General features: G+C 36.8%; 1 protein-coding gene across 9 annotated transcripts in view; it reads right to left on the bottom strand.

The window, feature by feature from the left end:
* Positions 1 to 1,720: 1,720 nt before the first annotated feature.
* Positions 1,721 to 14,963, bottom strand: part of LOC120475749 (protein NLRC3) — a 35,579-nt gene continuing 22,336 nt past the window's right edge. For 7 of the 9 annotated variants that reach the window (XM_089130878.1, XM_089130884.1, XM_089130880.1 and 4 more), the window contains 9 exons: positions 7,371 to 7,541; positions 6,575 to 6,748; positions 5,996 to 6,169; positions 5,492 to 5,665; positions 4,919 to 5,092; positions 4,509 to 4,682; positions 3,932 to 4,105; positions 3,590 to 3,751; positions 1,721 to 2,358 (listed from right to left, as the gene is read on the bottom strand). In XM_089130878.1, coding sequence (XP_088987004.1) covers positions 2,352 to 2,358; positions 3,590 to 3,751; positions 3,932 to 4,105; positions 4,509 to 4,682; positions 4,919 to 5,092; positions 5,492 to 5,665; positions 5,996 to 6,169; positions 6,575 to 6,748; positions 7,371 to 7,541 — 1,384 coding nt within the window. In that variant the 3' untranslated portion in view covers positions 1,721 to 2,351. The remainder of the gene's footprint in view (positions 2,359 to 3,589; positions 3,752 to 3,931; positions 4,106 to 4,508; positions 4,683 to 4,918; positions 5,093 to 5,491; positions 5,666 to 5,995; positions 6,170 to 6,574; positions 6,749 to 7,370; positions 7,542 to 14,963) is intronic. The other 2 variants (XM_089130885.1, XM_089130886.1) reach the window with 2 other exon arrangements.

Genomic DNA, 14,963 nt, shown 5'->3' with positions numbered 1-14,963 from the left:
CACTGTCGTCACCTTGTTAGTGTTCATTTTGTATCTCTATTTAGATCTCTGTTTCAGTCTGTGCTTGTCGGTTCTTCATTATGTTTCATGGATAGTGTGTGTAATCTTCAGCCAGCCTTGCTTGTACCTGTTTGGAGTTTTTGAGTAAATGTTTTGAATTGGAGCTTTGCGTCAGCCTCAGCCTGTCTTCATTCCACACTAAACTGTGACAATATGTCCAAATGCTGTGCCAAGATACAGCATACAATGAGGTTTAAGCAATTTTGATTTACATGGAGGATTGGATCCGACATTAAAGTTTTACTAAGAATACATTAAGAATTTCTTATAAAATTATTAATAAAACGTTATATCAGGAGAGACCATTTACAAAGATTATTACTTTGTAATAAATTCAGCATGATCATTCATCTCACAGTGTGTTTCTGCTCGACCTTCATCTACTGACTACACAAGACAAATGCAACATGAAATGGCGCCACCTGGCTCTAAAACTTAAAACTACTTTTCTCAAGCTCCGTTTGTAGGATTGTCATGCCAAGTTGCCCCCCCCCGCCCCCATCTTGCCAGCATGAAATCAAAGTCACATTCAAACAAATTTAAAGTCTCAATATCTCAGATGTGTCTCCTAAATAAGAGGATAAATCACATTTAACCTTTTTTTGTGTGCATTTTTCTGTCTAGTCCTGAGTGCTTGTATAGGATTGGTTAATTGATGTATCATACCCACTCAGGCCAGTGGCCAATACCTTGAACTTTAACTCTTTAAATTCTGTACATCGTTGACTGTTTGACTCTGAAGACACCGCATGGATGTCGAAACGTCATTTAATAAAATCATTTAAAATGTTGTGTGCCCCGGTCCTGCTCCTTGGTCCTAGCTAGACCTTGGGTTTCCTTCCCAGATTTTTGTGTCCTGTTCTGTGAGCACCAACTAGGCTGAAGTGCAAGTGATCCCTTTTTATTTATAGAAAGTAGTTTCATTAATCGCTAAAGAACAATTCTCTTTACGAGAGAAAAACAATCTAAGCAATAACAGCTTCTGCCTCTTTAAAGTGAATTCTGAACATTTTAAAGTAATTACAAAGTGCTTGTGTTATTCATGGATGAATGACTGAGTTAATAATATACAATTATTAATTATTAATATATAATAAACCCTGATAAAGATGGAGTTCATCCCTATGAGCAGATATAGCCAACATACTGTAGGTATTCGCACCGTCACCTGAACAGATCTTCTTCCCCTCTAAAGCAGCAGCAGAAAGAGAAGCACAAGGTCAGAGTTCACAACAAAGTAGGAAAGTGAGGAAAGTGTGGTTTTGTGCATTTTTTTTCCAGACGTCATCCCTCGCTGTGCAGTCATGGAGCGAGGATCTGTGTTTCCGGCTTGACTCATATTTCGGTTAGGGCCTTTTTGCTGACAGACGTCTATCACCTTTCTTTTTTACATTTACATTGCCATTTCATTATTTATCATACGGGCCACTTTAGGCTCACATTCAGATTACACATTGCCATGAGTGCCGCATCTTTGCCTAAAAAGGCCCACATGTGATTTAAAATATTTGGGCCATATTTGCCATTTTACATGTAGGCCACTTCAGGATCACACACATTTTGTCGGGGCCATAAGATGGCCTGCAGTGCCGCATCATCGCCTGAAGTGGCCCACATCCGTCTGCTATCTGAGGAGCGAGTGAAACACACACAAATGCTGTTAACTGGGGAAAATGTTTAGTCGGTCTGTAGAGGAGAAGAGACTTCATCCACAGAACAAAGACAATATACTGTACATCTGTGCATCAGCAACACACACACACACACACACACTAAACTAAACTAACTTCATATACAATAAAACAATAAAAAACACATTCTGTTTATAAAATGTTAGAGATTATGCAAATGTTTAAAAGTTTCATGTAAACTTTACTTGACAATCACATTGATGATTAGAAATATTGGAATAATTATGAGTTTAGTCTAAACATTATTATATTTGCAGGCCTGATAGTGAAGATTTCTGCTGACACTCATTTGAGCTTCTTCCTCTGTTCCACCTTTAATTACAACTAAACCATAATTTGGCTGAATAATAAACCAACATTAATCATGCAATATCACATGTTTCTAATACGCATGCTAAATCACTCGCTGATTTATTTAATAATGAAGTCTGAGTCTCTTCCACCTGTATGAAACACATTTACACATGTATTTCTCCTCATAGACAGCAGTGAGACTCTTCTGTGGATCACCTGATGGTTTCTGCTCCTCTCATCTCCGTTTCACAGATTTAAACCATGATGGAAATCCACTGACGTTTGGTGATCAATCTTTATCTACATTCATATACTGTAAAGTGGAAAAGAAGAGAAAACAATCAGTGTTCAGAGGAACAAAGTGCAAATTATTATATTTCAAGTTGAATAAATTGAATTCCTGTTATCAGATTAATAACCGACTTTACATGATCTTGTATAGAGATATTTGTGTTTTTAAATATAATAGATGTAAAGCCTGAATCATGTTCATATGTGTGTCTGTGTGTGTCTGTGCGACTCCTATTGAGTCTCTGTAAAGGAGAAACTAATGAGTGTACGGCGTATGGAATAAACCACAGCGAGCAAATACTAATGTTATTTTGAGTTACACACAAACCTTTAGTTAAAGCCGTTTGTCCTCTAGTTTAAACATGTTTGTAGGCTCTTAGTAAATAACTGAGAGTAAAGTAAGTGTAGAGTAGTGTGATGTGTTGCTTGTCACAGGAAAAACACACTAGAGACAGAGACATTGCTCATGTGAGCTGGACGCTGTGAGCTGAAGCTGGAACTGCACTGATTTTAGCAGGAGTGCAGCGTTTCCTACAATCTGACCAAGTCTGTTTCACACTCAAATGATTCACTTCTACTGACACAGTTCATAAAGCAGGTGTTGATGTATAAAGCTGTGACAGTGAGCTTTTCTTCTCTTTCCTCCTTTGTGTTCAACATTTCAATGACTTCAAATTATGTTCTCACACAAACCCTTTGTTGCAACAAATCTTAATGATAATTTCCTTTCACCATACCATACCAACTTTATTTGTTTAGCACTTTACAACAACCTAAGTTGACCAAAGTGCTGCACAGAAAACATAAACATACAATTAAAAACCCTACATTCATCATTAGTAACGAGTCGACATCTTGCTAGGTGTCAAAAGCCAAAGAGAAAAGATGGGTTTTAAGAAGTTTTTTAAAAACAGGCAAAGAAGAGGCCTGTTAACATGCAAAGGCAGCTCATTCCATAGTTTAGGGGCAGACACGGCAAAGGCACGGTCCCCTCTGAGCTTACGCTTAGTTTTAGGCACAGTCAGGAGCAGCTGATCATCTGACCTGAGAGCACAGACGGGTTTATACGAGTGAAGAAGCTCAGAGAGGTATGGCGGGGCAAGGCCATTTAATGATTTAAAAGCAAATAACAGAATTTTAAAATGGATCCTAACCATCCTTACCTAAATTTTCTTTCACAAATGTTTGAAAGGTTTGTTCACATATCAGAGGTAAATGAAGATGTCTTTAATATCTCAGTGATGTTTCCTCACCTCAGGACACAGTTTGAGTCTCGTAGCTCGTCTCTGAGCCGCTGCTTTGAGTCTCCTATCTTATTGTTTCTCAGATCAAGCTCTTTTAAAAACTGCAGAGCTTTTGAGTTCGTCAAAGACTGAGTTAAAGAAGAAACATCTGTAATGCCACAGTACTGAAGACTAGAGAGACACAAACAGAGGAAGAGAGATTATCTTACAAACAAATCATGAATGTGAAGAATTTTACACAAATATAATGTGAACTCAGACTCACTGTCAGATATTGAGTATAAAGTGTTTTAGTTTATACAGTTGAAGTGATTTTAAGAATTTTGATTCTTGTGTGTGAATGTGACTGACCTCAATCTCTCCAGTTTACAGTGTGAATCCTTCAGTACGGCACATAAGTGCTTCACTCCTGTGTTTCCTAGTTTATTCCAGTTCAGGTTCAGCTCTCTCAGGTGTGACGGGTTTGATTTCAGAGCTGAAGTCAGGATGAAACTCTGTTTCTTTGTAATACTGCAATCACTCAGACTGAAGACAGAGAAATAACAATAGTTCACATCTATGATGATCATCTTATTGAAGAGCTACAGCAGCATTTAGTTTCCAATAATCTGTTTTAAAACCCAGTCACACTAGTTCTGTGCACTGGAAGACACTGTTTCTTCTCTTTCATTTTTAAAAAGACGTCTCTCTTCTTCATTCTCTGTTGAAAAGGCAGATTTCTGTGTGTACACAATCAGTACATTGTATCATTTGTTGGGAATTAAACAATTACTATCTACACTCTACTAACTAAATTAAAACATAAAATGTGAGCAACAGGGAAACCCAGACAGTGCACTGCTATAACCAATGAAACATAAGCCCTGCTGTCTTCAAATAAATAAACTTCAGTCACACTGTAATTGCTGTACAGTATAATGACACTAACTGTAGTTTCTCCAGCTTGAATTGTGGGTTCATCAGTAGATCACTGAGGTTTTTCACTCCAGAGTCTCCTAGTTTATTCCCGCTCAGGTCCAGCTCTCTCAGGTGTGACGGGTTTGATTTCAGAGCTGAAGTCACATCAGAACAACCTTCATCTGTCATATCACACCAGCTTAACCTACAATAGCAAAGAGAGAGAATGAAGAAAATAAGAGACTCCTTATTCTGTAAAGTCACATCATCTTCATCAGCAAATAAAACAGACAGAGGAAGAGAGATCTTCATCTTTATTTCACCACATCACAAAATACTAAGGTAAAAAATGTTTGTACAAATATAATGCTAATGTATTTTTAGTTTAAACAGTTGAAGTGATTTTAAGCATGTTGATTCTTGTATGTGAATGTGACTGACCTCAATCTCTCCAGTTTACAGTGTGAATCCTTCAGTACGTCACATAAGTGCTTCACTCCTGTGTTTCCTAGTTTATTCACGCTCAGGTCCAGCTCTCTCAGGTGTGACGGGTTTGATTTCAGAGCTGAAGTCAGGATGAGACTCTGTTCCTCTGTAATACTGCAATAACTCAGACTGAAGACAAAGAAATAACAATAGTTCACATCTATGATGATCATCTTATTGAAGAGCTACAGCAGCATTTAGTTTCCAATAGTCTGTTTTAAACCCCAGTCACACTAGTTCTGTGCGCTGGAAGACACTGTTTCTTCTCTTTCATTTTTAAAAAAGATGTCATTATTCTCTGTTGAAAAGGCAGATTTCTGTGTGTACACAATCAGTACATTGTATCAAATGCTGGACATTAAACAATTACTATCTACACTATAATAACTAGATTTAAAAAACACACATGTGTGCAACAGGGAAACCCAGACAGTGCACTGCTATAACCAATGAAACATAAGCCCTGCTGTCTTCAAATAAATAAACTTCAGTCACACTGTAATTGCTGTACAGTATAATGACACTAACTGTAGTTTCTCCAGCTTGAATTGTGGGTTCATCAGTAGATCACTGAGGTTTTTCACTCCAGAGTCTCCTAGTTTATTCTCGCTCAGGTTCAGCTCTCTCAGGTGAGACGGGTTTGAGTTCAGAGCTGAAGTCACATCAGAACAACCTTCATCTGTCATATCACAGTATCTTAACCTACATTAGCAGAGAGAGAGAGAATGAAGAAAATAAGAGACTCTTTATTCTGTAAAGTCACATCATCTTCATCAGCAAATAAAACAGACAGAGGAAGAGAGATCATCTATATTTTACCACATCACACGTTTGTACAAATATAATTGTGGCGAGCAGGACGAGACAGAGGGACGTGAGAGATACGAGACCGGTGAGTTGTGCAGGTGTCGCTCATTATCAATCACGACCCCTCGCCCTCGTCCTGCTCGCCACAATAATGTTAATGTGTTCTAGTTTAAACAGTTGAAGAGATTTTAAGAATTTTGATTCTTGTGTGTGAATGTGACTGACCTCAATCTCTCCAGTGTACAGTGTGAATCCTTCAGTACGTCACATAAGTGCTTCACTCCTGTGTTTCCTAGTTTATTCACGCTCAGGTCCAGCTCTCTCAGGTGTGACGGGTTTGATTTCAGAGCTGAAGTCAGGATGAGACTCTGTTTCTCTGTAATACTGCATCTATTCAGACTGAAGACAGAGAAATAACAATAGTTCACATCTATGATGATCATCTTATTGAAGAGCTACAGCAGCATTTAGTTTCCAATAGTCTGTTTTAAACCCCAGTCACACTAGTTCTGTGCGCTGGAAGACACTGTTTCTTCGCTTTCATTTTTAAAAAGATGACTCTCTTCTTCATTCTCTGTTGAAAAGGCAGATTTCTGTGTGTACACAATCAGTACATTGTATCATTTGTTGGGAATTAAACAATTACTATCTACACTCTACTAACTAGATAAAAAACATAAAAATGTGAGCAACAGGGAAACCCAGACAGTGCACTGCTATAACCAATGAAACATAAGCCCTGCTGTCTTCAAATAAATAAACTTCAGTCACACTGTAATTGCTGTGCAGTATAATGACACTAACTGTAGTTTCTCCAGCTTGAATTGTGGGTTCATCAGTAGATCACTGAGGTTTTTCACTCCAGAGTCTCCTAGTTTATTCTCGCTCAGGTCCAGCTCTCTCAGGTGTGACGGGTTTGATTTCAGAGCTGAAGTCACATCAGAACAACCTTCATCTGTCATATCACAGCAGCTTAACCTACATTAGAAGAGAGAGAGAGAGAGAGAGAGAGAGAGAATGAAGAAAATAAGAGACTCTTTATTCTGTAAAGTCACATCATCTTCATCAGCAAATGAAACAGACAGAGGAAGAGAGATCTTCATCTTTATTTCACCAGATCACAAAATACTAAGGTGAAAATGTTTCTACAAATATAATTGTGGCGAGCAGGACGAGGCAGAGGGACGTGAGAGATACGAGACCGGTGAGTCGTGCAGGTGTCGCTCATTATCTTATATCATATAAGACATATCTTATCTTATATCTTTTGTATAGTTGTATAGTTTGTCAAGAAAATAACATCAAATATGACAGTAACTTTTAACTATTTGGAAAAAAAAAACGCTTCAGTGCGCCGGCACTCTGGCAATGGTTAAGAGGTTAATATGCTGGACATGTTGCTTGGAAATAAATACACAGGTATTGTTGTTAAATATAGTTTAATAAGTAATGCTACATGATAAATAGAAGTCTTCAAATAAACCCTGTAATCGGTGATCGGTATCCGGTGATCCAGCTTCAAGGAATCGGGGATCGTGATCGGCCCCAAAAATCCTGATCGCACTCACTCTAGTCATGTGACTCCTGTGGCTCAACTTACCTCAGTATCTCCAATTTACACTTTATATTCTTCAGTCCAGTGCAGAGCAGCTTCACTCCTGAATCCTGCAGATTATTATTGTTCATGTTCAGCTCTTTCAGATTGGTGTCTGATCCAAGAACTGCAGCCAGATCTGAACAGCTTTTGTCAGTTAAGTTACAATCATTTAACCTACAATAAAGTCACAACACAGAATTAGATGGAACACATACAATACATTTTCTATATACTAATATTACTTACATTTTCCGTTTTTAATTTTTTACATCAACAGCATGTACAGCAAAGAGGCCGAGTTAAACTAACATTTATCTTCAAAAACTACTATTTCCTCTACAATAGTGTTTTTATTCAGTGACAAATTTCTTCATTTTGTGTCACCTGACGGAGTTTAGGTTCTTGCCAGTGTTGTCTTTCTTAACCCTCTGGGGTCCAATGTGTTTTTGGGGTCCTTGAGATGTTTTGAGATGCCCTAACATTTGTGTTTTTTTCAGTTGCTTATTAACATATTAATGGCATGAATAGAACGTTCAAAAGAACAGCATTTTTCTTAAATCTAAAGCTTTTGTAACATTAAACACTACCCTTTAAAACTGTTTGGGGTCAGTAAGAATTTTTATTTTATTTTTTTGGGGAAAAATAAGAAATCAATACTTCTATTCATCAAGGATGAGTTACATTGATCAAAAAGTTAAAGTAAAGACATTTATAATGTTAGAAAAGATTATATTTTAAATAAATGCTGATCTTTGAACTTTATATTCATCAAAGAATTTTGAAAAAAATGTGCACAACTGTTTTCAACATTGAAAGTAATAATGAACATTTCTTGAGCATAAAATCAGCATATTAGAATGATTTCAGCAGGATCATGTGACAAAGAAGACTGGAGTAATGATGATGAAAATTCAGCTTTGATCACCGGAATAAATTACATTTTAAATATATTCAAATAGAAAACAGTCATTTTAAATTGTCATAATATTTCACAATATTTGACCGGTAGTGTATATATACATAAAAATGTATGTATAAAATCAAAATATAAATGAAATTCAAAAACCCATTTTTAGTCATACCTGGAAACAAATCCTGGTCAAATACAGTCGTGCTCAGAATTAATGGGACCCCTGGTAAATATGATGAAAACTGGCTGTAAAAAACAATTCTGCATTGTTTATCCTTTTGATCTTCCATTCAAAAAATTGGCAAAATTCTAACCTTTCATTGAAGCAAAAGAATTGAAAGTGGGGGTAAATCACACTATGAAATAAATGTTTTTCTCCAAAACACTCTGGCCATAATTGTTGGCACCCTGTTATTAAAAACTTTTTGCAACCTCAGATCTGTAAACTTTTGCCAAGATAACAGATGGTAGAAGCTTCATTTTGTGCTCCGTAACTAATTTTTTTGTTGATTTTTGTTTTGGATCGTTGTCCTGATGGAAGATCCAACCACGGACCATTATACGAACCACTGGGCGGCAGTGGCTCAGTGGTTCATGTAGGTTGTCTACAAACCGAAAGGTTGGTGGTTCAATCCCCGGTTCCACCTGACCAAGTGTCGAGGTGTCCATGAGCAAGCCACTTAACCCCAGCTGCTCCCGACGAGCTGGATGGCGCCTTGTATGGCTGCCGTCGCCGTCGGTGTATGAATGTGTGTGTGAATGGGTGAATGTGAGGCAAATTGTAAAGCGCTTTGGTGGCCATTGGGTCTATGAAAGCGCTAAATAAATGCAGTCCATTTACCATTTTTTACCATTTTATAAGATTTCTAGCAGAAGGCGTCAGGTTTTTATTTTTTATATCTTTGTATTTGATAGAATCCATAATACCATGTATCTGAACAAGATGTCCAGGACCTCCAGCAAATAAATAGGCCCACAACATACAAGATCCAGCAGTATATTTAACCGTAGGCATGGGGTACTCTTCATCCCTGTTTGCACCAAACACATCTGCTGGGTTTGCTGCCAAAAAGCCCCTTTTTTAGTTTCATCTGACCACAGAACCCTGTGCCGTTTGAAGATCCAGTCGTGTCTGACACCTGAATATGCTGGAGTTTGTTTTTGGATGAGCGAGGAGCATTTTTCTTGAAACCCTCCCAAACAACATGTGGGAAAGTAGGGGTTGTCTGATTTTTTTTTTTTAGGTTTTCTGACCCCAAGACTCAACTAATCTCTGCAATTCTCCATCTGTGATCCTTGAAGAGTCTTTGGACACTCAAACTTTCATCCTCACCATCCATTAAGGCAAAATAGACACACGTCCTCTTCCTGGCACGAATCATAACATGTTTAGTTGATTATAACTTCTTAATTATTGTCCTGATGGTCAAAATGGGGATTTTCAATTCTTTAGCTATTTTCTTACATCCACTTTCTATTTTGTGAAGCTCAACAATCTTTTGATGCACATCAGAACCATGTTCTTTGGTTTTATTCATTGTGATGGGATGATTCAGGGAATTTGACCTTTGTGCTTCCTCATATTTAAACTCCTTGAAACAAGAAGTCATAGCTGGACAATTTCATGTTCCTAGTCACCCTGATGTGCTTAAAAAATTAAATATTAATGGGAATGTACTTCAGAGATATTTTTCTCATAAAAAATTCTAGGGGTGCCAACAATTATGGCCAGAGTGTTTTGGAGAAAAACATTTATTTCATAGTGTGATTTACCCCCACTTTCAATTCTTGTGCTTCAATGAAAGGTTAGAATTTTGCCAATTTTTTGAATGGAAGATCAAAAGGATAAACAATGCAGAATAATTTTTTACAGCCAGTTTTCATCATATTTACCAGGGGTCCCATTAATTCTGAGCACGACTGTAGGTTATATGGGTCATTGTATAGAATTGGTTTAAAGTTAGAGTTGGAAACATCTTGAAAAGAAAATTCTTTTTCCATATAAATATTTTCCATATTATTTTTAAAGTAGGCCAATACATTATAATACATATTTCAAAGTTAAGGATTCATTATTTTGAATTATTATTATTTATTATTATATGTGCATTGCATTAGCTTGCATTGGATAACAGTTGATTAGTTTATTTTTGACAAAACACACTATATATTTAACATATGAGCAGAAACTGTCTAACTAAAGGCCATTGCACACTGAGTCCGAAATTCGCATCCGAAATTTTCACACATAAAAAAAAAATGAAAAAAAAAAAAAAAAAATCGACCTCATGTTATGTCAATCACGCTTGCACACCGCGTCTGAAACTTTCGCCCGTCAAAAAAAAAAATTCGGAGCGGGTTCGATTTTCTGCGTTTTTCGCATCCACAGCCAGCATTTTGAGAGGTTTTTTGACAATTCAGGGCCGGGGGAGCTCGTTTACTGTCTATGGAGCTCGTTCCGCACATCATTGCACATATGCACAGTGCTTTCAGTTTCGGTTTTCAATTCGATGAAGTATGTTCTCTTCTCTCAATTGGATTATGAAAGGAATAAACCTCCCCTTTCAATCAGATTGAAATTTCGGATCGATTAAGGTGTGATTGAGCAGCCAATTCGATAATGTATTATTTGGGCATAATATATAATAGCCTATACAGCTGTTCTGTCTGCCCAGCGCTTCCACCAGGCCGCGCGTGTGTGTGTCCTGTCCATACTTTAGACACACTAGCCATGTTTCCATCCACTTGTCAATCGAATTATCTGAAATTCGGTTAAAAAACTCATGCGGATAAAGCTGGTGAAAGTGTGTTTCCATCCAAAGGCGTTAAAGCGAATAAAAACCTGTACCTAATGACGTCACATGCTGTTTTGCGATCAAATTGGTATATCGAATTGATTTGAGACATTTTAAGGTGTTTCCATTTATTTTTCGCACTGAATCGAACAACATTCAAGCAAACTTTTGCGAACTAAGTTTTGTTAGACAAAACAGATCGCGCCATCTACCAAAAATGATCAATATTTCACAAGTTGAAGGCTAATAATGCTTATGTGCCAGCTGATAGCGACATATGAATGGGATAATGTATGCGAGGCAGTTGTTGGTTGTATTCGCTATAACAACCGCCTCGCTATATATTATCCTGCTTATTAGCCTACATATAAATCAACCAAATAAATAAATAAATCAATAATTTGACACAAAATATTGACTTAAAAAATTGTTTATTGATTTAAAAACGAGTATTGCTTCTGCTAAATAGTCTGTTCCGTCTCTGAACTGCGTCCATGGCAACGGTGTGTTATACTAGCAGCGCCGCAGTCTGTTAACTAGAAATAACAAACCACATTCTACATTACAATTCAACCAAGCTACGTAAAAACAAGCAAAACTAACTTAAGAAAACAGCGACGCTATAAACATTGCTATGATGATGACGATGCACGTATGCCCGGAGGTGACTGTGGTTTGGGAACGACAGCGCTCCATCAGTTCTGGGAGATCGTGGTTCACGGAAACCCTTTGGTTGAAGCATCTTTTTGCTTTGTCCACTTACATCTGTCTTTGTTGACATCCGCCATGTGTGCGCAAACAGACTGGCCGGAAATGAACTCGTCTTCTGACGTGTTGCAACCATAAAAGGGCATAAAACTTAATCGCAATTCATTATTTATTCGGCAAATAACGTTTCCATCAGCTTTTATCGCATTAGCCGTATATCGATCAAGAGAAAATCCGATGAGACCGAACGTATTTCATTTGAGTAAATTTTCATGAAATTTCATCGAATTTTACTGTTTCCATTAGGCATTTTTCATTCGATATCACTTAATTCGGATAAAAACGTGTCGATGGAAACATGGCTACTGCCAGTCTCTGTTCAGGATCGATTGGTTCACGGAAATTGGTAGTCTTGTTTTTAAAATGTGGCTCCAGATTCGCAAGCAAAGCATCAAACTGTCCCACTGACATTCTGAGGTAAATTTTAAATCACTCGGGATAAATTGATAAGGAGGTGCTTCCTCTCGCCGCAATTTCAGGATTGGATGGACGTAATATTTTCTCTTCTCTTTTCAATAAGAGAGAGGACAACAAAATCATCCTCACTGCTTGACAAATTCATTTTGTATTTATGCGTTTTTTCCCACAAAGGTTTAATAAATACGCATCGGACTCAGTGTGCAAGGTTTCTGTGCGTGACGAATTTTTAGGCTGACGGACACGAAAAAACGCGTACGAAAATTTCGTACTCAGTGTTCAATGGCCTTAAAGCTTATTTGATGTCTATTTTATAGTAAAAACTTGATAATCTATTTCGCCTGTAACAGTAGGCTATGCATCTGTGTGTTTGTTCGTTCACACACCCACATTCCCGATTCATATTTAAAGAGTCTTTTTGGTTTTACAGATCTGTATAGAACAAATCTCAGTAGTCTATAGGCCTATAGGTCTTACTAATGTAGGAGTGAAAGTGAATGAACACAGTGCGCGAGCGTCTGTCTGTGCGCGCATTTAATATTTAAACAGTCTTTGTGCAGTTTACAGACACTATTCATAACGCGATTAGAACAAAGCACTTAAGAATAAATGACTTGCATCAGCTGAATCCGTGCTCCTCGAAATGAAACAGGTAACTGAGGTAAGTTTTCCAGGATTATTATGACAGTTTTATTCCTCACAGTGCAGCAAGACGAGGTAAAGGTTAGATTTGTGATAAACTGGATGTTTTATCTCCAGCTGATGTGGGTGTTTTCATGGCTTGCCTCAACATTAGCGTTTGAATAGTGCGCACTCTCAGTGGGCGGGGTCACATTAACATGTCATACAACGGTATAATTAGGTGAAAGGAAAAAGACCGACATCTCTCTCTTTTCATACAGATTACATCAACTGAGAATAGTTGCTTTTTTATATAAATTGCTTCATTTAAAATAAGAGAATCTCTGTGACAAGTATTTACTGAGTTACAGTTTTTTGCGGAGACAGAGTGAGATGAAAGCGCACCCAGTTTATTTGACAAAAACACAAGGTTTTGGTGAGTGTACAAAAAAATAAGATCCTCAATAGTTTAGAATCATGTATTGATTTTAATTATATAACCATTAATGACGGAGTATTTTAAGTCTAAGAAGGTTAACAGGGGACACTAAATATTAGGGGTGTGCAAAAAAATTGATTCACATTTGTATCGCGATTCAAGCTTTACCGATTCAGAATTGATTCATATAATTCCAAAAATCAATTCACATCCATACATATCCATACATATATATATATATATATATATATATATATACACACACATACCCTCTAAAAAATGCTTGGTTGTTTTAAATATGGACAAACCCAGCCATTGAGTTAAAAATGTAATTTAAAAATGTAACCCAACGGCTGGGTTTGCCCATTTATTTATTTATTTTTTTATCCCAAATTGGGTTAAAACAACCCAGCATTTTTTAGAGAGTGTGTGTGTATATATATATATATATATGAAGAGTTCAGATGCAAAAGCCTCTAAATGCCATTTGAAATTTTCTTCTTTAATGATGATTTTTGTCAAACTTGTATATTTAAGTTCAGTAATTTCACTTAAATAACAATTAATAGGTAATTATCATTGCCATTTAAGTGAAATCACTGAACTTAAATATACAAGCTTGATAAAAATGGTCATTCTAGAAGAAAATTTCAAATGGCACTTAGAGGCTTTTGCATCTGAACTCTTCATATATATATATATATATATATATATATATATATATATTTTTTTTTTTTTTTGATTTCTTACATGGTCTTGTGGTAGATTTTTTGCCAAGCGTGTCAGAAGTTACGGGTTCTAATCCGCACTCGTACAGTTTTTTTTCTCCCTGTCATCAAAGCCGAATCTGTTCATCAGTGGTCACAGTCTATATCAAGCAAGGACACGTTTGTGTGCATTTTATTTTTATTTTGTGATTTCACTGGAAATAGAGTGTGTCCGATCACCTGATGTGATGCGCGCGCCACAAGAGAACAACTGTATCCATGACACTGATAGCAGCGGCAATGAGAGCTAAGCATGATTTCAAAAACAACAGATTTAAGCACTAGGTCTTTATTTAATAGTGAACTAAGTAAATGCTCTGCTAGTTAACTGAAGACGTTTTATTTTTTTGTATTAGGTTCATCTGTGCAATGTTTCTAAAACTGGTGGGGGACAATATCAGTCCTGAGAAAATGGGGCGAGGACATGTCCCATCCGTCACAGCAGCAAATTACGCCTACGACACGACTTTACTGGATCTAAACATATATACACAATATAACCATAGATGTTACCAGTAGCGGCGGCTTTTTTAATGTATTTAATAGAATTTTGCAAGGGTTCTATGACATTAGTATATTTTTTAGGAAGTTCAGTGTGCCCAGTCGAGTTCACATTTCAACAGTCAACCTGGTAGCTGAAGTACTTAACCACATTTAGCATGATTGTTTGTTTGGTCTAACTAAGTACTTTAAAGCTAAATATATAAAGCTTTTTTTATTATTTTAAACTTAAATTATATGTATTTGTACACTTATATGTACACTTTTTAAGTTGTAAAAGTTTTTATTTTTGTATGAATACATATAATGTAATATCAAAATACATTTGATTTGGTGTGTTTCTTTTCTTTTAAATTGTATGCCTACTGCAGTCCATCA

Source organism: Pimephales promelas, chromosome 5 (assembly GCF_988280905.1).
Source record: "Pimephales promelas chromosome 5, fPimPro1.hap1.1, whole genome shotgun sequence".
NCBI classification, from domain to species: domain Eukaryota; kingdom Metazoa; phylum Chordata; class Actinopteri; order Cypriniformes; family Leuciscidae; genus Pimephales; species Pimephales promelas.
Note: the sequence above shows the minus strand (reverse complement) of the source record. Positions and strands in the feature narration are given on the sequence as shown.